The 21669-nt window shown below is 24.5% G+C and overlaps 2 protein-coding genes across 2 annotated transcripts; both read left to right on the plus strand.

Moving 5' to 3' along the window:
• The first annotated feature begins 8371 nt into the window (after positions 1-8371).
• ifc (delta4-sphingolipid-FADS-like protein ifc) lies at positions 8372-13220 on the plus strand. Its single transcript, XM_011504217.1, has 7 exons — positions 8372-8546; positions 8651-8827; positions 9919-10058; positions 10136-10349; positions 10423-10634; positions 10716-10858; positions 13043-13220. The coding sequence occupies exons 1-6, from the start codon at positions 8465-8467 to the stop codon at positions 10854-10856; spliced, it is 966 nt and encodes a 321-aa protein (XP_011502519.1). The 5' UTR covers positions 8372-8464; the 3' UTR covers positions 10857-10858; positions 13043-13220.
• Positions 13221-15199: 1979 nt separating this feature from the next.
• On the plus strand, positions 15200-19771 carry fmt (phosphatase 6 regulatory subunit 1-like protein fmt). The gene is made up of 18 exons (XM_011504273.1): positions 15200-15294; positions 15389-15516; positions 15762-15841; positions 15904-16055; positions 16126-16247; positions 16341-16511; positions 16572-16736; positions 16835-17051; positions 17129-17135; positions 17226-17373; positions 17455-17568; positions 17802-17869; positions 17940-18141; positions 18244-18324; positions 18400-18497; positions 18573-18841; positions 19030-19357; positions 19574-19771. Coding segments are annotated over exons 1-18 (2502 nt in total). The 5' UTR covers positions 15200-15293; the 3' UTR covers positions 19725-19771.
• The last annotated feature ends 1898 nt before the right edge of the window (positions 19772-21669 follow it).

Below are 21669 nucleotides of genomic sequence, written 5' to 3' on the forward strand. Positions count from 1 at the left end.
TTTGATTGTATCAAAGCTCTTATATTTAAATTAATTACAAATTTATTAAACTAAACTAATTAATAATTCTAATATATTTGAATATGATACAATATATTAGTTAAAGAAACAATAAGATAAAATCGAATATAATACAAAATAACATAATATGATATTATTTAGAATTAGACTAAATCCACCAGTTTCTGTTTTAGATCTCTACCAGCAACCACTTCGGACGGTCGGGCACTGAGTCTGAGCAAGTGCGCGGTCGCACTGAATCATTGGTCAACTATAGTGAGTGATAGGTGGCTATGGCACCTAATATGAGAAGCGTGCAACGGCTTCGTGTTAAACGCACTAGTATTGGAAAGGCCTGCAACTACTTCGGGCTCGGAGCACTGATGCGTGGACCTTCTTCCTTAACGACCCACTGGTGAAAGACTTGGAAAGTCCTGCAACGGCTCCATAGCATAACAGACGCAACACGTAGCAGTATCCTTCACGAGCTAATAGAAAACGAAAGAATTATTGACATTTATTCTAAAATTATTAATAACGTATTAGTGACCATAAAACAATAGTGAAACATAAAATATATTGAAGCAACTCATACATAAGACGACGTAATAAAGGTGCGGCATCAAGCATAATAATAGTAAAACATATTACAGATAAGATCGACTTAATAAAGCCGCAGCATCAACCATACTACTCATAGATAAGACCGATGTAATAAAGGCGCGGCATCAAGCATAATAATATTAAAACATATTACAGATAAGACCGGCCTATCATAGGTGCGACACTAAACCATAACACATATGTCAACAATTTAAAGTATGTTAAGATAGCATTTACTAATTATACAACAAAGAAGGATATACATTCATAATACGTAACAATAAAGAAAGCTTATATTTAATCTATTATATCATTTTTATATACTTCATAATTCATTATTTATTATTATTATCTTTTTTAATAAAAGAAACAACGATAAACATTAAAGGTAGTTTTCAATAATTGCACCGTCCTTTCCACTTGCCAGCAAAACATCCACTCAACATCTAAAGAAGGTTTTTAGTCTGATCCCAGACATTTTGGTCCTTCGAGCCGGATAAGTGGAATTCAGTGCATTCTTCCGATACTACTTATCATACTTATCATAAATTAAAGAGAATCTTTTTAATACTGTAAGTACACTACTATTGTAATAATTAACAAAATGTCAACTCAAAATGTCAAGAACGCACTACATGTAATTCAACCAAAATAAAACTAACAAATGAACAATTAATGAAAGCACAATCTCAGTGGGCTCGGATTATTACTTTCAAAATATTAACTAACAATCTCGGCGAAGAACGCACAAATATTAGTTATATATAAATATAAATATTTTTATAGCACAGGCTATAAAAAATACCATTGATGATATGCAGCAAATTTAAGGAAATTATGCATAAATTATGGAAATTATGCATAAACACTATACAAAAAAGGAAGTACTCACTGCCATCAGAGCATCACAAAATTCACAACAATCATTAACTTTCAGCGATCACACTACAAAAATTCTAGGATTACAATGGAGACTCATGAAGACATATTTACATTTTCAACATCATTGAGCCCACAGAAAAACCCACAATTCTTTCAGACATTGGAAAAATATTTGACCCACTGGGATTTGCATCCGCAGTAATAATAAGAGCAAATATGCTACTTCAGGAATTATGACTCCATACTATCAGATGGGACGATCCACTCCCAAACCAAGTCATTGATCGATGGTCTAATATCAGAAAAGATTTATTAAAATTAAATCAATTATCAATATCCCGTTGGTTCAAAACTGAAAAGTCATCCATAATAGAATTACATGGTTTCGCTGACGCATCACAACTTGCAATGGCCGCAGTTATTTACGTGTCTATTCATAATAACGACAAAAAAACAAATATTGCATTCATATGTTCAAAAACAAAGGTCACACCACTCAAAAAACTTACAATTCCGAAATTAGAATTAACAGCTGCACTACTACTATCAAAACTCATGGCTCGCATAAAAACCACGTTAACCATGGAGATAAGGGCTATGCACCTATGGACCCTATGGACATACTCTCGAGTATCACTAACTTGGATTAAATCTCATGCATCACAATGGAAGGAATTCGTTTGTAATAGAGTCACTCAAATACAAGAATTAACATCAGAAGCACAATGGAAATATGTGCCAAGAACATCAAATCCAGCAGACTGTCCTTCTAGAGGATTAACTACTCAACAACTCAAGGATCATTCATTATGGTGGACTGGTCCACCATGGATGACTACACAAAGCTGATGGCCAATACAACCAACAGATGAGAATGAACAATGCAAACTGGAAGCCCGTCCAAGTATCGCATTAATAACAGCTTTTAAAAAACCGGAATACGATTGGAAAATCATTTATAAATATTCATCATTAAAAAAACTATTGAAAATAACAGCAACATGCATCAGGTTCATTGCACGCTTAAAAGGGAAACAGCCATCAATAAGTCCATTAACACACGCTGAAATAGAACAAACAAAAATACATTGGATACGATTGACACAAAAAAACATATTTTTCACATGAACTAAATGAGATGAAATCAAAAAGGGAATTAATTGCATTCTTCACACACTTTTCACAGACTTACAGCATACATCGATGCACAAGGAATTTTAAGAGTTGGAGGAAGACTAATTAACGCTTTAATCACGGAAGAAAATAAATATCCAGCCATTCTACCAAGAATATCACAATTTACAAATTTCATCATTGAACAAGCACATTTAAAAACACTTCATGAATGTACACAAATAACATTAGCATACATCCGTCAACAGTATTGGATAATAGGAGGACGACCAGCGGTAAAATCATACATATTATAATGCGTTATATGTGCAAAACAAAGAAGAATTCGTACTAAGGAATTCGTAGTAAGGAACGAGCGTCTGAGTTGCTTACGGAGGCGTGGGTCCCAGTATAGTTGTGGCATCGCTATTAGTTCCTTAGGTTGCTTGATGCTTGCCTTGGCCTCCCAATGGCGATGGCAAGGTTGGATAGCGATCCCGCTGTGAAGAGTGCATGATTGGTACTACCAGGGCAATCGCGACACGTGCAGCTCCTTTCACATTCTCGTACCAATTGGATGCGCCGATAGCGCATCGGTGGCGGTTACTATGCCGTTATTTGTCGTGACGTCAATAGGGCATAGCTTTGTAGGGTTCATTTGTTATTATTTCTCGGAATTATAGTCGTATATTCAAGTTTTACGGCTAGAAGCATTCTTTAAGTTCATTGGCCAATGTTTACCAAACAAATGTTCGCGCGCTCACACCTCTCCCACTTTGCATTCCGCTTAAAACTGCTGTAATCCGTTACATGCATAAACTAAATTAAACTTTATTAAAGAATAAATAAAATTTTGAGTATGTAATACTTACATTCGTAAAACAATCTTTAATGCTGTCGGTTACTTAAGCTCTGATTTAAACATTTATTGTTAGAACCGATTTATAATTTCCTTTGATATCTTTTATCTATATAAAATACAAAAATTTTTATTAAATATTAAATTTTTTATTAATATTGAATTTTTTTCTTCAACTATAAAACTGATGCTATAATTATTATCGTGTTTTTACAGTCATTATTAACTCGATAAATTATAGAATAATCTCTTTTTCATGTTAATAGTTTAAATTTGTATTATTACCATTTTACATTAGTTTCATTTTCCTGACTTCAAAGTCAAACTCTGATTGGATACAGGAAAGAAGAAGGGATCCCTAGTGGGACCTGGTCAGTGAACTATTTACGAAGTACAATGCATTGTACCGACACTTATTCTCACAAGAAAAGTCACAATTTATTCTCACCAGAAAAGTCACAACTTATTCTTACGAAAAGTCACAAAAGTGCACAAGGACAGAGATTTTCGTCATCCCAGTAAAAGAAGAAAAGGAAAGTTCAAGTGCAAGCAAATCGTGCATGGAAGCTTCCTATCAAGCCTGTGAGGAGAAATTGAAAATGTTATACTGTCATTTATGTAAGTCCAGACTTCTAGTGTAGATTCTTCGCTTCACGGCTCATTCAGAAAACGGACCGCGAACTGTCCGAGTTGTGCAGATCACGACACGAAGAAGAAATGTAGTGTTCGTTGAGAGTACAATAAACGATCATAACCTATCAATTGAAATATATCGCAACGCCATATTCATTATTGAGAATAATAAAGGTTAATTTATAATCTCCTAAAGAATAATAATCCCTACATTGGGAAGTAAACGGAATAAACTACAATAAGAAATACATGTGTTGATTATTTAATTAGCGCAGTAACACTTCCACTTGCCCACGCATTCTCCTACACAACATCTAGTGGTTTTTTGGTTAATTCTATATGTTTGATTCTTCGAGCCGGATTAGTGGAATTAATTTTTATACACATAGAATAATTTTCCATCTCAGAGTTCATTATATTGGTGGTAATTTTTCTTTCTTTTACATGAATTAAAATATTATACTTTCAATAAATATAATCTAATTTAGTTTTTACTATTAATGATAAACTGGTTAATATACTAAATTCATTTGTATTCAGGTTGTTTTGTATCATCAATTTTTCATCTACACTATTAATTATATTTCTCTTCGTCAGATTAGTAATTTAATAGATTTGTGAGACTTACTTTTATATTTGATATTTTTTAGTCCATTTTTGTAACATAATAATCCTTTGACTTTACTTTTAGTAATCTTGCTATTTTGTAATATTAATAGTGAATTAATAGTGAATTTATCGCACGATAATTTTATTTTTAAGAATTTGAATTTTTTTATAGTATTATTTACTACCATTAACAAAATTTTATATGTCACTCAATATACATAAATTTACTGTAAGAAGAATTAATTTAAAGTGATTAATTTTTATAAAAATCTCAAAATTACTTATTGTATTATTCCCTCTAGTGAGACAAACTAGTAAAAAATAAAACTAAACAATTTGCATACAAAGAGTATACATAATTCTATTATTATATCAACAAATTTTTTGGGCATTATCGAATAAAGTTTAAATTTATCTTGCTAGCAGAAAAATATTACTGAAACGTTTAAAATATAAAAAAATAATGAAAAAAAAAGTAACCGAGCTGGTTAAGATAATCAGTACGTCCAAGTATAAAGTCATGAAGTTTAATGCGGTATCCTGCTTTCTGAAATTTAATTCTTACACACTCCTATGCTGTTATTAATAATAAAATAAATAAAAAAGTCGAAAAAACTATATTGTAAAGCATAACAATTTAAGAATAAAATAATATATTCAGTTTTATAATAAATGATATCTTAAGAACTTTATATAGTAATTCTGCCACTAAAAGTAATATATTTATATTTCTCACATTTAAATAAATCGAGAAAATTTCCTCTTTTTAGATTTTTTAAGAATACTAATATTGCTTAGAATTAGACTAAAAACCAGCAGTTGTTTGACGAGAGAAAAAGTGTAGATAAGTGGAAGGGGTAGGCATTAATTCAAAATTTAACATCTGCTTCTTGTGCTTGTTATTTTGTTTATTTTACAACTATAATACAATGATTCTACATTGATAATGAGAATCGTTGAGATTTACGTGGCGGTTTCTACGTAATGACTGCATTAAATGCAGATGTAGGAAGTCATAAATCTCCGGATCCTCTTGACGTAGAGTGCTTGGTGGTAAATTTTTACACTGAGAAGTAAGAGGTCGTAAATCTCTTGACCCTGGACTCTTAAAGTCAAATGTGGTGAGTGATAGGATGGCTGTGGCCCTTAGTATAAAAAATGTGCGTTGGCACTGGATACTTTAAGTCTTGCAAGAGTGTCGTGCCCCTTGGGCTGTATTGTATAAACTCTATTTAGTATGAAGCTGTTACGTTTATCTTTTTTCTTAGTATCATTGCAGAGTGTGTGTGCTTGGTGGCACGTAGTGTGAGAAATACTGCGACTGCTTCGTGCGCTTGGGGCACGAGTATGTCTCTATTTAGTATAAAGCTTTGCATATTTGAATCCTTGAGAAACTCTGGTGAGGAATGGGTGACTGTTGAAACTAGTATGAGACAGTGTACCTCGACACTGAATCCGTGAAAAGCTCTACCTTGAGCCTTACCTACTTCAACTTGAGTGAGAGTACGTTCATCCTCTGTGGCATCCCTCGTAAGAGAGAACGCCTCTTCCATGACTTCTGTGAAGACAGACCGTCTTATATGGCGTCACTTGTAAGAGAGAGTTCTTCCTTCCTCGACCACCCAGTAGTCAGTTTTAGTTAATGAGTAAATTTGTCTTATGGTCATGTTCCTTAAATGCATTCTGCTGACAATGGCGTCCACTTAATGAACGCCTGCTTCTTTAGGGTTTCCAATCAGAGCGTCTCTGGCTTCGTTGTAACTACTTAGAGCGCCTTTCTACTTCTAGCACCCCTAGCGGCTGATCTTCAGTCAGAGAGAGTAGTCTTCTATGGCTTACTCGCCAAGAGGAATCCCTGATTGAAGCACCCTCGCTTGCCTATTCAAGCGACAGTATAGCTAGATTTGACAACAGTCGATGTGATTGTGTATCATTAGATTTTAATTTTTTGGTGTAACGATTATTTCCAGGTTTTCCAGATGTGTAACGATTTGGGGTTGCCAGATTTTTAACGTCTTGGAAAGGATTCTCTCAATTTCGAACAAATATTAATATATTTATTAATATTATCAATACATTTAATATTTGTGTAGCTAATGTTTTTTAAAATTTTAAATAATAACATATATATGAAAAAAAAACAGAATTGCTTTAGGTTAATTTAATCTATATATTTTTCATTGAAATATTGTTCTAAGTATACAGAAAGCTTCAAAACTTACATTTCTTACTTAATGAATTTTAATTCTCTTAAAATTCAAGTTAGGTTATAATTATACTTATGAAAACTAAAAATGAATAAAGGTTTAAATTCTAAAAATTGCAAATTGTTTATTTTAATAATAAAAAATTAAATTATAATCTTAAACTTTAAATTTTATAATAATTAATACGAAAGCTGAGATTAGAGAATTAAAAATATTTTATATAGTTAAAAATAATGATTATAAGAAATACATTTACAAAAGTTTATCACTTAATATTATAGAACAATTTGGTTGTTGCTTCATTTCGATTTCAGTATTATTTAAATTACAGATATAAAAATATTTAAATATTTATAATACAGAAATACAATAAATAAATGATAAAAAAATATTATATTTTTCTTTTAACAAAATGATTAACAATTTGCATACATTACTTTACTTATACGATTCCTTCTTATTAATTATTAATTTTCTACAATTTATGAAATAAAAACATTAACAGTAATATGTACAAAAAAGATTATATATAATAGTAAAAGATAAAAATAAAATTTATGGAACGTCTACCTATATATAATTAAGCTAGTGTAAGTAAAAAACTGGAATTAAAAACGTAATGTATTTTACTAATTGATACAAATTTGATTTTTAATTTCTATTTTCTATTTATATTCTTAATAATTATTCTTGTTATTAATTAACATATAAAAGGACGTCTAATGAATCTATTTAATATAAAATATGTAATCTATTTTCAATAATTTAATAATCTGTACTATATTATTTTATTATACTATATGTATTATATATATACTATTTCTGTACCTGTAATATAATTTTCAGGGACTATCTTAGTAAGGAAATTTCTTAGTAAATAAAAAGTATTGAAATTCTTAATTTTAATAATATTATAAATTACATAATGAAAATACACAAAGTTATTAATGTAATTATTTAAATTTACTGAAATATAAATATACATATATATAATTCAAAATAAAGTACATTATGGAAGAATGATAGAATATATAATATTAAGTATTAGGATTGGAAATGAATTATACACGGCGCAAAAAAGTATAAATAATAAGTTCCAAATATAACTAGTCACAGAGAAAAATTTGTCATTAGATATTAATATTTACTTTTTAATAAATACAATTGATTTCGTTATTGATTATCATTAAAATAGTATTCATTTTGATAAAATTTTAAATAAACCACTGTATAATTATTTTAGTTTGGATTAACCTTATTTTAATTTTACAAAATTCCGTTTATTAAAATTTGGTAAAGAAATATGGAGTTTTAAGTTGCTTAGGATAGTCCAAACAGACTATAATTATTACTATAGTTATTACTATACTAATAAGATTATAGTTATATTTTTCCATTGTGTTGCTTCGTTCTTAAAATATTCATAAAAAGAACTTTTAGTTTTATTATGAAGGTCACAAACCACGTTATTCAATTTGTAAGATTTCTTTTCCCGGTGTTTTCTTTAAGTTAAATATAAATGTTTCTATGCATAAAATAGTGTAAAAATTGATTCAATATGGGTCAACATGTTTCAAGAAGAGATTTTGAATGGACATTTATTCAAGAACCACATGCAACTAGACGAAAACTTATTTTAAGTAACTAAAAATATGTACTTTTTTCTTTTAATACATTGTATTAAATTTCATAACTTATTTTGTTTAAATAAACATATGAATAATAATGTTATTTATTTTAATAGAAAAATATCCACAAATAAAAAAACTGTTTGGATATGATCCCAAATTTAAATGGATTGTAACAGCAATGGTCTTGATACAATTTGCATCTATGTTTATTGTTAAAGATTTAAGTTATCCTTTACTTTTATTGATGGCTTATTGTATTGGTGGAGTTATAAATCATTCTCTTATGCTAGGTATGTATATTGATTTTTTATAAGATTTTAATATTTTTAAAAGATGTATAAAATGATTATTTAGTTGTACCTTCAAACAAATAAAATTTTTTGTAAACAATATTTTTATAAACACTTTTTAAGTATATATATAATTATATTAATCATATCAATAATTAAATTGACAATCTTAATAATTAATAAGTAAATAATGTAATGATAATACAATATATATTTTTAAATTAATAGTCATAGTTAAAGTTCCTAACTTCATAGAAATTAAATAATTTCTGAATTCCCCAAATATAGTTGGTATAATAAACAAAAATTGTATTGTATAACTATTAACAATAGTATTATATAATTGATCATTTCATAAATAATTTTCAGGAGATACCAATTCCAACCATATTATCGTAGACAGTAAAACATAAAATATATCTGTTCATCTCAAAAAATTCATAGAATAAATTATTTAATAATTTATCAATTTTATATAGTTCATTGAAATATTGTTATTGATATATGTTGATATAAATTTGGATTCATAAAAATTATATTTTAATAATTGTTAAATTATGAAGTAATGAATTTATTGTTTTGTTTGTAATATTAAATTATATAAAGTATAAAGTATAATTTATATAAAATATTTTATTTTTATATAAATTTATCAATAACATTGGGGTAAATTATATTTCAATCATGAATAATGTATTATAACTAGGTATAAATTATTTGAATATAATTTAAATAATATAATTAATCACAGATTGTACCATTTGATGATCATACTTGTTTTTATGTTATATACATACATACATGACATATGTATCTTTAAAATTAGAAATTAAAGATTATTTCACGTAGATTAAAATTTAATAATAAATGAATTATGGAATAAATAAGTAAAAAATAAAATTATAATTTTAGAAAAACATAATGCTTCTATAAATTAAAAATAATTCCATTAATACAATAATTTATAAATGTATTCAAATTCATTTTTTATAATTTTTAGCTCATTATGTAATAATAATTATTAACCTTTGTATTAATTGAGTTTATAATATATATAGTTTTTTGGTAATCAAAGTAATTTTTATTTCAAGCTATTCATGAGATTGCTCATAATCTTGCTTTTGGACATTCAAGACCAATGAGTAATAGGTTTTTTGGATTTTTTGCAAACTTGCCTATTGGCATTCCAATTTCAATAAGTTTTAAAAAATATCATCTTGAACATCATAGAGTAAGTAGATTTATAAATAAAAGAAAATATATTAATTTTCTTTTTAATTTTAAGTATTAATATATGTTTCTTTTTAGTATCAAGGTGATGAAAAATTAGATACAGATTTACCCACATTACTAGAAGCAAAATTGTTTTGTACAACATTTGGGAAATTTTGCTGGATTCTTCTTCAACCATTTTTTTATTCTTTTCGTCCTCTTATTACTTACCCTAAATTTCCAAGTATGCTGGAATATATTAATTTAGTTATACAACTTTTTTTTGATGCTATAGTATGGTATTTTTTGGGTAAATTATATTAATTTTTTATAGAAAATTTAAACAAATATAAGAATATGTTTAATTATTAAATTCTATTCAGGTGGCAAAGTATTAGTGTATTTCATAATTGGTGCAGTTATGGCAATGGGTTGTCATCCAGTTGCAGGACATTTCATATCTGAGCATTATATGTATAAGAAAGGATATGAAACATACAGTTATTATGGCCCTTTAAATTTCATAACATTTAATGTTGGATATCACAATGAACATCATGATTTCCCTGCAATTCCTGGTTCTAAACTTCCGGAAGTAATTATATATTATGAAATAAAAAAAAATTCATATATATATTTAAAAATGATTTGATTCTGTAAAATATGAATTTTTTAGGTTAGAAAAATAGCTGCTGAATTTTATAATAAATTACCTCATCATAATTCTTGGATATCTGTTTTATATGATTTTGTGATGGATCCAGAAATTGGCCCTTATGCTCGAATGAAACGTAAGCATCGAGGACTAACTACGTAAACGTAAGTAAATAGAGTAATATGTTATTCATGTAACAAAATTTATCACCATTGTATTAATTTTACTAGGAATTGTTGTTAATTTATCAAAAAAGAACAGATTAATGAATATATTGTATTTTAAATAAATATCACTAATATTAAAACTTATATATTTATTAAATTGTTAAAAGAAGTGTCAATAAGAAAAATAAATTTATTGTATTTATCAGATAAATACAATGTATTAAAAAATATAAGTGGTTACTTGCATTTTTATGTATAAAATTGTAGTACTGCATTTATTAATATTGTTGGTATTAATAATTATTCACAATACGATTCAAAGTGGAAAAATATTTATAAATAAGGCTATAAAGTATCAGTTAAGAAAGTTTCTGGTGTTTAAAGATGCATTGAATTTTATGTATAAATTATAGTTAGATGTTAGGCATTGCAGTTTTTTAATATTTTCTAAAAATATATTGCTTAAGTACATAGTATTATACTTTCTGTATCTTTTTTAGTTTTTGAATAAAAAAATATTCATTATATTGTATATGTATTTCTGAGTTTATTACTAAATTATATATCGTTTATTTATCTACACGTTCTAAGATAATAACTATTAATAATTTAATAATTGCAAAATTATTGAAAATTAAATATTTTTTTTACCAATATTGAAAATATTCTAAAACAATATTCTTATTATTACATTAAACCTACTTTGTAATTGTTTTAAAATGGATCAGAAAATTTATTTTAAACTTGTAAAATATCATTTACAAATAATAAAATTTCTAATAAAAATAATGTATATTTTGATTACTTATAAATATAAGTATATTTTTTATATATCAATAAAAATTACCATAGTTGTATATTTAATTGTTTAAATAAAAATATACAAAATTTGAAAATATTTGATTATACACAGAATATTTTTGGTTATTACTAATACATACTAATAATGATACATAGTTTTATATTCAGTTTTAAAATAATAAAATTTAACTAATCAATATTTTAATATAGTAACATATGTTTCATATAAAATAAATTCATTAAAGAAAATTAACATAAAATAGTAATCTCTGTTATATGTTTTATATGTATAAAAATGAAATAAATAAAATTTTATTTAATATTAAGCAACTTCGTTTTAATTATTCATAATTATAGATTTGCAAGAATAATATTTAATTTCAAACATAGCTTTGCAATATTATTCCAATCATTTATAATATATTATATATTAAAGAATATTAGTTATTTAGAATTTTCCATAATATAAACATACTTTATCTTAAAAATGATATATATAGGTAACAATGCCATTTAATAAATAAGAGATTACTCTTTGTTCTAAATAAAATATATAGAAAGTTATTGTACAATATATTGTTAAGAAGGTGTAATAAAATTCTAAATATTATCTATAGTGGTCAATAATTACTGACAAACCAATATTGAAATAGTTATATTCTGTTGGTTTTTCTTTTTTTTAATTGTATAGTTTTATTATAATTTAGTATTTATTTTGATTGTGCAAAAAATTTTCTCTTTTATTAAATGATATATAATCTATAAATTAATTTCATTAAAATTTGCGCTAGATATTTTAATTATATAATGATTAATTTACATATAACATAATAATCTAACATTAATCTTTTATTATGATCATGGCTGAAAAATATGTTATATATACTATATAGTTATAAATAGTTATAAATTACTTTTGATATTGAACAAAAATTAAAAATGTATGTACAAATGAGCAATTACCTTTCAAAAATTACGTTTTGTTAGTATTAGAGTATTTTTATATTCTTAGTATTTCTGCAATAACTGTTAATTTTATAAAAGTAATAGTAAATAATAGTAGTATAATGAAAGATATTTATTCTTTTTTTCATCTATGTAAATAGTTTTAGACAGTTTATATAATCAAATAGAATGCTTTCTTTCAGTTTACACTATTCTTTGTTTATACTATTCTTGGAATATTATTATCAATGCATACAAATTTTTTCTGCTAGTTATTATTTTGTTGATTATAAATGAAACCTTAAGAGCCTCTTTTATTATTGTCTCTTTAATGTACTTTTTTTAGTATTTTTATTCATTTCAATTTCAAACTCAAATACAATATGTAATATTATTAACTTCACTTTCATATCACTTAAAATATTAAATCTACAGGGATTCTAATGACACATCAAGGAATATTGATATTACTACAGTCTATTAAAAAAAAATCCAGGACAAGCAGAGGATCGACTAAAACTATAGTTAATATACAATGCCATGCTGATTAAAAGTATGAAATAAATATTATAAAAAGAAAATTTAATCTCAAAACCTGAAGAAATATAAGTAATGCATCTATCATTATTTGTTTCGGAAAGAAAATTTACTAATTTTTTTGAATTTATGATCAGCTATATAATATACTCATTATGATTGCCCATTACATGTTAAAATTTACATAATGATTACCCATTATATGTTAATAGAGTTAAAATTTTAATCATGAAAATAGAAGACTATGTAGTAATATAGGTTAAAAATGAGCAGCAAGTAGTAATATAAAATCTGGAAAAATTCAACTATTATATTACTAAATGAATATTTTTATTGTGATAAAGTAAATGTAATCTTACTATATAAGTAAATAATAATGAGTAATTATGTATTATTTATTATTATTAATATTAAACAAAAAAAAAATTATACAAAAATTTAATATAAAACAAATATTTTTATATATTTAATTATATTTAACATATTTGACATATTCTCATATTGATATGCATGCATATGTGTATATAAAATGGATCATCCATTAAATATTTATAGTTAATATTCTAGAATTAAACTATTTATATATAATTTATTAATATGAAAGTGTACATATATACAAGAATTAAAATAAATTGATATTTAAAAAAATAGAAATGTGCTGTAATATGATCATTATAAAACCTGTATTCATAATTTTATAGATATATTTGGAAATTTATTGTAAATTTATATTGAAAACTTCTACTTGGAAAATTTCTTCATTAATTTGCATATATTCATAAAAGTTAGTTGAAAAGAAAAAAATTTTAAATATTTTTCAGTTGAATTCAAAATAAAAAAAAAGTTAATGAAATTAGAAATTACCATTGTATAATATTAAAGAATGGTAATTGAGCACCAGAATTAAATCAATTATAAAAATTTAATTATAGAAAAGTATGAAACCAAAGAATGTAGAATTCATTCTAATATAATAGCTTAGTAGGTTACTTCAGTATTTATTTATAGAATAGATGGTACTATAAAAAATACATGGCAAAATAAAATATTTTAAATTAAAGATAATTAAATTTAATTAACAATGTTTGAATTATACACTTCGCTTTAAATATCAATTATGTTATCGAATTATAATTAAAAATATAATCAATGATAGTGGTTCAGTGTTAAATTTTTAATTTTTTTCCATACTATTAGTTCCTGATGAATGACCATTCGATTAATGCATTCATACATTAAGGCTTCAGTGTTTCAAGGTTATATCAGGACAACATTGTCACTTTGAAATAATAGAAACAGCTAGTTTGAACTGAAAGAGAATGTGGTATCAAATAAAAGACCCAAATAACAATATAATGTACTACAAAAGAAAAATTTAATATGATAAATTGGTTTATACTTTCAAATTTTTCGATAATAGAGTTTATAAGATAATGTTACAGCAAAATTAGTCGAAAGTTTTTTTAAATGAAAAACAAACCAATATTTTATTATGATTTATTTATGACAATTTTATTATGAAAAACAAACCAATAACTAACCAAATTCATTTGGCATGTTCTGAGCATTAATGAGCGTGTAACTACATACATCGAAAGTGAGCAACAGCTTTTTATATGAAAAGATTCTATTACATTATTTACGGTATTTGTTTTCGGTACTTTATTATTTTATTTCATACTAAATTATATTTATATTAATATAAATTAAATAAAAGAAATATGATATAATTTATTGTAGTTGCATTTATTAATTAGACATATCGTTCAAGTTTCAAGTTTCATAATTCATAAATGGCACGGACTATATGTAAAATAATCGAACTAGAATCGGCATTCACTTCTTCATATTTTCTTTTTACATAAAAAAAGTAAAGTTTAATTAAGTAAGTATTGATAAAATATTTTATTTAATTATTTTATTTTCTGTATTTTCGTACTAAATTACGATACGTTTACGTTAATTTAAATTAAATAAAAGAAATATAAATATAATTTATTGTAGACACAACTAGTGCATAGAAATTTCGTTCAAGTTCCAAGTTTCACAATTTTACTTTGCATGGAATATATGTAAAATACTAGATCTAGATAATATGTTTTCTTTGTGTATGTTTTCTTTCTGCATAAGGAAAAGTGAAGTTTAATTAAGTACATGTTATTAAAATATTTTATTTTCAATATAATTAAATCTGTAAAAATTAGTAATGATTTACATTAAATTATATAATAAAACATTTTCCAGTGTTCTTCGAGTATCTACACCTTGATTTTCTTAGAAAGTTACATATATATATATTTATAATGTCTGGTATGTTTTGGCATAATAATTATTCACCATCCATAAAGATCAGCTTAATGCTTCATGAAAAGGTAAAACTTTCTGTTATATACTATTTTCTTGTTTTTAAAAGAAATCTTTAACATATAACGTGTTTTATTTAATTCAAATTTTAAATGTGAATATTTCATTTGATAAATAAAATTAAAAGATTTTTTTAAACTTGCAGAACTATAATTTTTTTTATTAACTCACAAATTTCTTTTAAATAATTAATTTATATTTTATGTATAATAATGTATTATTGTATTATCATTTAATTAAAATATGGTTTTAGGAAATAACATTAAAAAAGTTAATGGATGATGATAATATTTTACAAGAATGTAGAGCTCAAAATAAAAAATTACTTAAGTTGTAAGTGAAGTTTATAAATAAAATATTCTAAAAGTAAATTTTTTAATATTAATATTTTTTAGTTTGACAAGATTAGATATTTTAGAAGAACTAATAAATTTAATAATAGAAGAACCTTCTCAAGATATAGATGAACGATGGCGTTATAAATATTCTAATATTGCTTGTGAATTATTAACATGTGAAGTATCTATACTTACTGAAAAATTAGCAGGTAATTTAAATGAAATATAACAATCTTATAAAATATTAAAAAATATTTTAATGTTTAACATAATATTTAGGTAATGAAATGTTAATGTCTAAATTATATTCCTTTATTGATAAAGAGCAACCATTAAATCCATTGTTAGCATCATTTTTTAGTAAAACAGTTCATACATTATTAAGAAGAACTTCATATCAGGTACACTCTTCAGACAATTAATAGTATTTGTATTATAAAAAGCTATGTTTTAATATAATGAAAAAATTAGTAATTTATGAAATTATATTTTAGAATTGGTTTTCATATCAGTTTGCTTGTTTACAAGTTTTAGAATCTTTTAAAAATCGTAAAAATTGGATTGATCTTTTACTGCAACATATACAAACTTCAGCAATCATGGATTTGATATTAGTACTTGTTACTAAAATTGAAAGTCATGAAATAAGTCAAAATATATCAAATGTAAGTTATATTATCAAGTAATATTTAAATAAAAATCAATAATATTTTATTTTCATATAGTGGTTAGATGATCAACAATTAATTCAAAGATTAATAAAATTACTATCGCCAAATTCAGATTCAGAAAAACATGCAAATGCTTCACAACTTCTTAGTGATATTGTTAAATCTTCACGCTTGGAAGGAGAAAATAGATCATATTCAATTTATCAAACAATACAGTCGTAAGATATTTCTTGAATTTTCTTGTTATTTATTAAAAGATTTTAATTTATAATATCAATTACATTAGAGAGGAGACAATAAAATTGATATTGGATACAATTTTATCTGGAGAAAAAATTGAAAGTAGTATTATTGGTGGAATAAAGATATTAATAAACTTAATAGGACAAACAGAAAGTAGTGACTCTTATGGAGTTCCTTTTAATAATATCGTTGAAGATGAAAAACGTGATAAATTTACAATGATTATTATACCTTATTTGGAGAAACTTAATCTATTATTACTAGATCCACCAAAAGTATGTTTAATCATATGTATGATTTATAAATAAGTTTTTTTTTAAATAACACTTTGTATACATAAGGTAGTCTAATTTGAATAAGTGGTACAGTGTATATGTAAATATCTAGTCAATATATGAACATCTATGCATTTTTATATGCATAGCTAACCAAATTTAAATATGTAAATTTAAATTATGTTTATAGAAGCCATCAATTAGGAGCAGGAATTTTAGAGAAGCCTTTTGGACCTTGTCGGTTACATATTTTAAAATTGTTTGTTAAGTTTCTCTCTACAAAGAATCCAAAAATTTTAGAAAAATTTGCAACATTTAACACATTTCAAATTTTATTAGTATGTATACATTTAATTTGAAATTTTTAAATTTGAATAAATTTCAATATTTAAATTATTTCAATGTCATTGCAATTACAGGATTTATTTTTTCAATTTTCTTGGAATAATTTTTTACATACTCAAGTACAACAATGTTTATCATTAGCCATTAGTTGCAATTGTCCAGACAAAAATGAAATTATCTATTTCCATGTAAAAAATTTGAATTAATATTTATGTATATAATTTAGCCATGAAATATTCATAAATTATGTTATTTATATTATATGTACGGAAAGAGATTATTAACTTACAAAAATTATTTAAAAAGAAAAATAAAGTAGCATAATTTATGAATAGTTTCATATTTCATTGCATCAATTCTATATATACACATATTCATATACATGCAGTAAATTTTAATAAATTTCATTAATCATTAATAGATATTTATTAAAAGTAAATTAATCGATAGAATTCTGAAAGCTTGGGAAAATAATGATCATAATTCTTTGTAAGTAATAATTTATAATAATTTATTACTTAAATATGTATAATATACTTTAGAGCATACATTGAAATTAAAGGAATCAAGAAAATGGAGTTAAACAAGGCTATATGGGTCATCTAATTATATTAGTAAATAATATTGTTACAAGATGTGAAGAAAATAATATTTTATCAAACTATTTAAGAACAAATTTATCAGAAGATATCATCAAGCAATGGCAACATTTTATAAAAACAAAATTAGATGAAGTTAATAAAATACAAGAGCTTATGCTGGTTAGTTTTTTCACAAAATTATAATTTTATTTATAAATTGAAATAATTAAAAATTTTCTTTTTAAATATATAATTGAGTGTGAAATAATATTTTTACTTTAGGGTGAATCTTCAGAGGGATATGGATCTTCAGATGGTAATCCAAATGAATGCACGCCTTTCCAAGATTTTTATGATGTTGAAGTTAGTACGCTATTTTATTAGTGTAAGGTTAGTTTTTACAAAAATAAAATAATATAAATAATTGCATTTTTATAGTCAAATACTGATTATCAAGAACGATCATTACCAGTATATGTTGATGAAGATTACAATTTTCCAATGGAAAAGTTTAATAGCAGAGATGACACCTTCGAGTTATTATTAAATTTTTTAAACATTAAAATTAAACATAAATTTACTTAATTTTAATAGTAATTTATTTCTTTTTATTCTAGAAATTCAGCGGATGACTTTCACCACCAATCATTTAATCTTACAACTGATGAATTTGAGAAAAAACAAGATTTATTTAATCAAATTTGTGATGAAAAAAAATTTGATGATATTAGGGATAATATTCATTGGAAACAAGGAACAGGCCTTCCCATAGATAAAGCTGACTTGTTAGTTAAAAGAAAACATGATAATTCAAGTTCTTCAGATGAGGAATATGAAGAAAATTTTGATAATATATGCAAAAAAGATGATGTCATAAATCGTAAGTTTAGATAGTTCGTACTTCATTTTATATACTATTATACTAAATAATATATAAATAAATATTTTATTCACAAACACACACGGACACGGACACGGACACGGACACGGACATATACACGCATGCATATAAATAATTTTATTTCTAAATTCTAGCTTGGATTAATAACAAACCATTATCTATGTCAGGAACATCAATTAAACTCTGGTATACAGAAGTACCAAAACCTGTTGAAGAGACGGGTTGGGCTAATTTTGACGACTTTAGTGGTACATTTAGTGTTGATGTAAATTGTTCAGATTATTCTACTAGTAAAATTGAATCAGATTATCTAGAAATCCCAATAGTTAATAATACAGGCAATAATTCAAATTATACTGAAAATAGACACGATGTTAAAAAAGAGAATGAATTAGAAATTGATGGCACCGATTTATGTAGCATATCGAATGTAGACTTAACAACCTCTGAAAATATACCTGACAATAATGCAAATGTAACTATTATTGCAAAAAGGTAAATATCTTTAATTGTACCATAATAAATAAGAAATATGAAAAGTATGTTTACAATTTTAAAAATCAAAATAAAAAGAAATGCATTGAAAGATGCTAATTAATACTTATTTGAATTGAAAATACAGTTAAATATATTTTGATAAAATATTGGATCATATTGTAATGTGCCCTAGGATGTTAGACAATTGCTTAATTATTTTGTATACATTTTTAGAGGACCTGAATCTAAAGACATTTACAAACATTTTGAGGAAAGTACTTTAAATATATCAGACTATGAAAATATAAAATTTATACAAACTGACACAAATGCCACTGATAATGTATCTCCAAAAACAACGTCGTTTTTCGAATCAACAAAGTAAAACTATCTTGATGTGATACACAGGAATAAAGATACACCATATCAGAAGAATACCACTATTCTTTCCGAATACATTATAACTAATTTATTTATGTTTTGAAAGTGTTAGATTCATTTATATTTGAGAATTAATAGGGTACAATTTATTTTGCTTTTACTAACAAATTATTCAATTACAGGTATTATCCTTATAATGGAATAATATTCTTAAGACATTTATTTTATTTTTGTGTATTACACTAATTGTTAAAGGTTCTAAAATTTAATTTATATATAATTGCTTGGTACAAATCGATTATAATGTTTCTAATACTCTCTTCTCTATATAAAAAAATCTATTTTATGTTTGTTAAAAATGAAACTTCAGACACACACGCCCGTACATATATATATATATATATATATATATATATATATATGCGTGTGCATCAAAGAAATTCTTAACATTGATTAAAATGGCACAAGAGATTTTCTTATATTCTTTTGAGAAAAAGTTTTCGATAGGACAAACTAGATATATTATATTACAAGTATGCATGCTAAGAAGATATTCAAAAAATTATGAAACCGAAAATCTACGTAAAAACAAGTGTGCAAATAAATCTCTATCTTTACTACATTTGAATTGAATTTTTACAGTTCTTTTAAATAAATAATTAAGTATTATATAACTGTCTAAACTAAAATAATATTTGATTAATATTTAATGAATATATGAAGTTATTTAAAAGAAATTTAATGTATTTCATAATTAATTACTATTTTATTTTTCAAAAATTATTAAGATATACTTATCTGATATTTCAGAATTTTTTCAAAATTTTTAAATATTAATAATTTTAATTAAAATCTTAATAATTTATATTGCATATTTAGATTCATTAAATTCTGAAAGTTGTTAATTATTTACATTAAATGTTTTTTTATTACTTTACAATAAAAACTTAAAATTAATAAAGAATAGAGATTTATACTGTAACATTTTTATTAAAATTTCTGAAAAATAAAAATTTAACTAAAATATACCAATGCTTATGATGAAATACCGTTAACTAAAAAATATTCTATATTTACTCTAATTTTTAAAGATAGTTTATATTAAATGGTATTATTTAATAAAAATAAAATTATTTATAAATAATTTTGGTTATCAATAATCGGAAATGAAATTTGAATAATAATAAATTATCACAAAATTATACGTTTTTTAAATTAATTTTATTTTAAATATATCGGCCAAAGTGTGTAGAAAAATTTTATAAAAATGGAAATTTATTTAATAACAAATAAAATATATTATGCAACACATTATATTTTATTTTACTCGGATTTTAGGATTTTACACTGTCGCCTACTTCTCCATTATTATAGAATATATGAAACTGAAATTCGGCTTCGAATTTGTTGCAATAAAAAATGTATTTAAATATAATTATAAACATGTTTAGAACTACATAATGAAAGCTTTTAAATTAGCTTTTAAACTAGCAATTGTTTATTACGAGGGTAAACGTTTTCGAGAAAACTTTAATGATTACAAATAAGTATTTCATTAGTGTATGTTTAGCTGATTTTTTAGATTATAACATAGTTGTATACTAAAACTATGAGTGTACCAAATTAAATACAAATTCAAATTTCCACGCATACATTAGTCACGTAAAATTGCATCATATTAATTTATTGAAAAAATATATTTAGAAACAGATAATATTAATCACTAATGACTAGGAGAGTTATATATTGAATTATTATACATGGCCCAGAATGCATTGAAAATATATACTTATAATACAAAATGGTTGCTTATGCTTATGTTGAGTATCATTGTAATCGATGCATTCTGTGTCAACCTAACAACTGAAACGTCGATCATGTAGTAAATACATTACCTATTGGCATAAAATACATCATGATAATACTGTCAGCATGTTGCAATAACACAA

Source organism: Ceratosolen solmsi, unplaced genomic scaffold, assembly GCF_000503995.2.
Source record: "Ceratosolen solmsi marchali unplaced genomic scaffold, CerSol_1.0 scaffold19, whole genome shotgun sequence".
Lineage (NCBI taxonomy): Eukaryota > Metazoa > Arthropoda > Insecta > Hymenoptera > Agaonidae > Ceratosolen > Ceratosolen solmsi.

What these genes read in the sequence shown, in the direction of transcription:
- ifc (XM_011504217.1), top strand. Translation starts at nt 8,465, where the DNA reads ATGGGTCAACATGTTTCAAGAAGAGATTTTGAATGGACATTTATTCAA. An exon ending in ATCATCTTGAACATCATAGA is followed by an intron (nt 10,059 to 10,135) that starts GTAAGTAGATTT and finishes GTTTCTTTTTAG; the next exon opens with TATCAAGGTGATGAAAAATT. An exon ending in CTGGTTCTAAACTTCCGGAA is followed by an intron (nt 10,635 to 10,715) that starts GTAATTATATAT and finishes TGAATTTTTTAG; the next exon opens with GTTAGAAAAATAGCTGCTGA.
- fmt (XM_011504273.1), top strand. An exon ending in TAAGTCAAAATATATCAAAT is followed by an intron (nt 16,512 to 16,571) that starts GTAAGTTATATT and finishes ATTTTCATATAG; the next exon opens with TGGTTAGATGATCAACAATT. An exon ending in ACACATTTCAAATTTTATTA is followed by an intron (nt 17,374 to 17,454) that starts GTATGTATACAT and finishes TTGCAATTACAG; the next exon opens with GATTTATTTTTTCAATTTTC.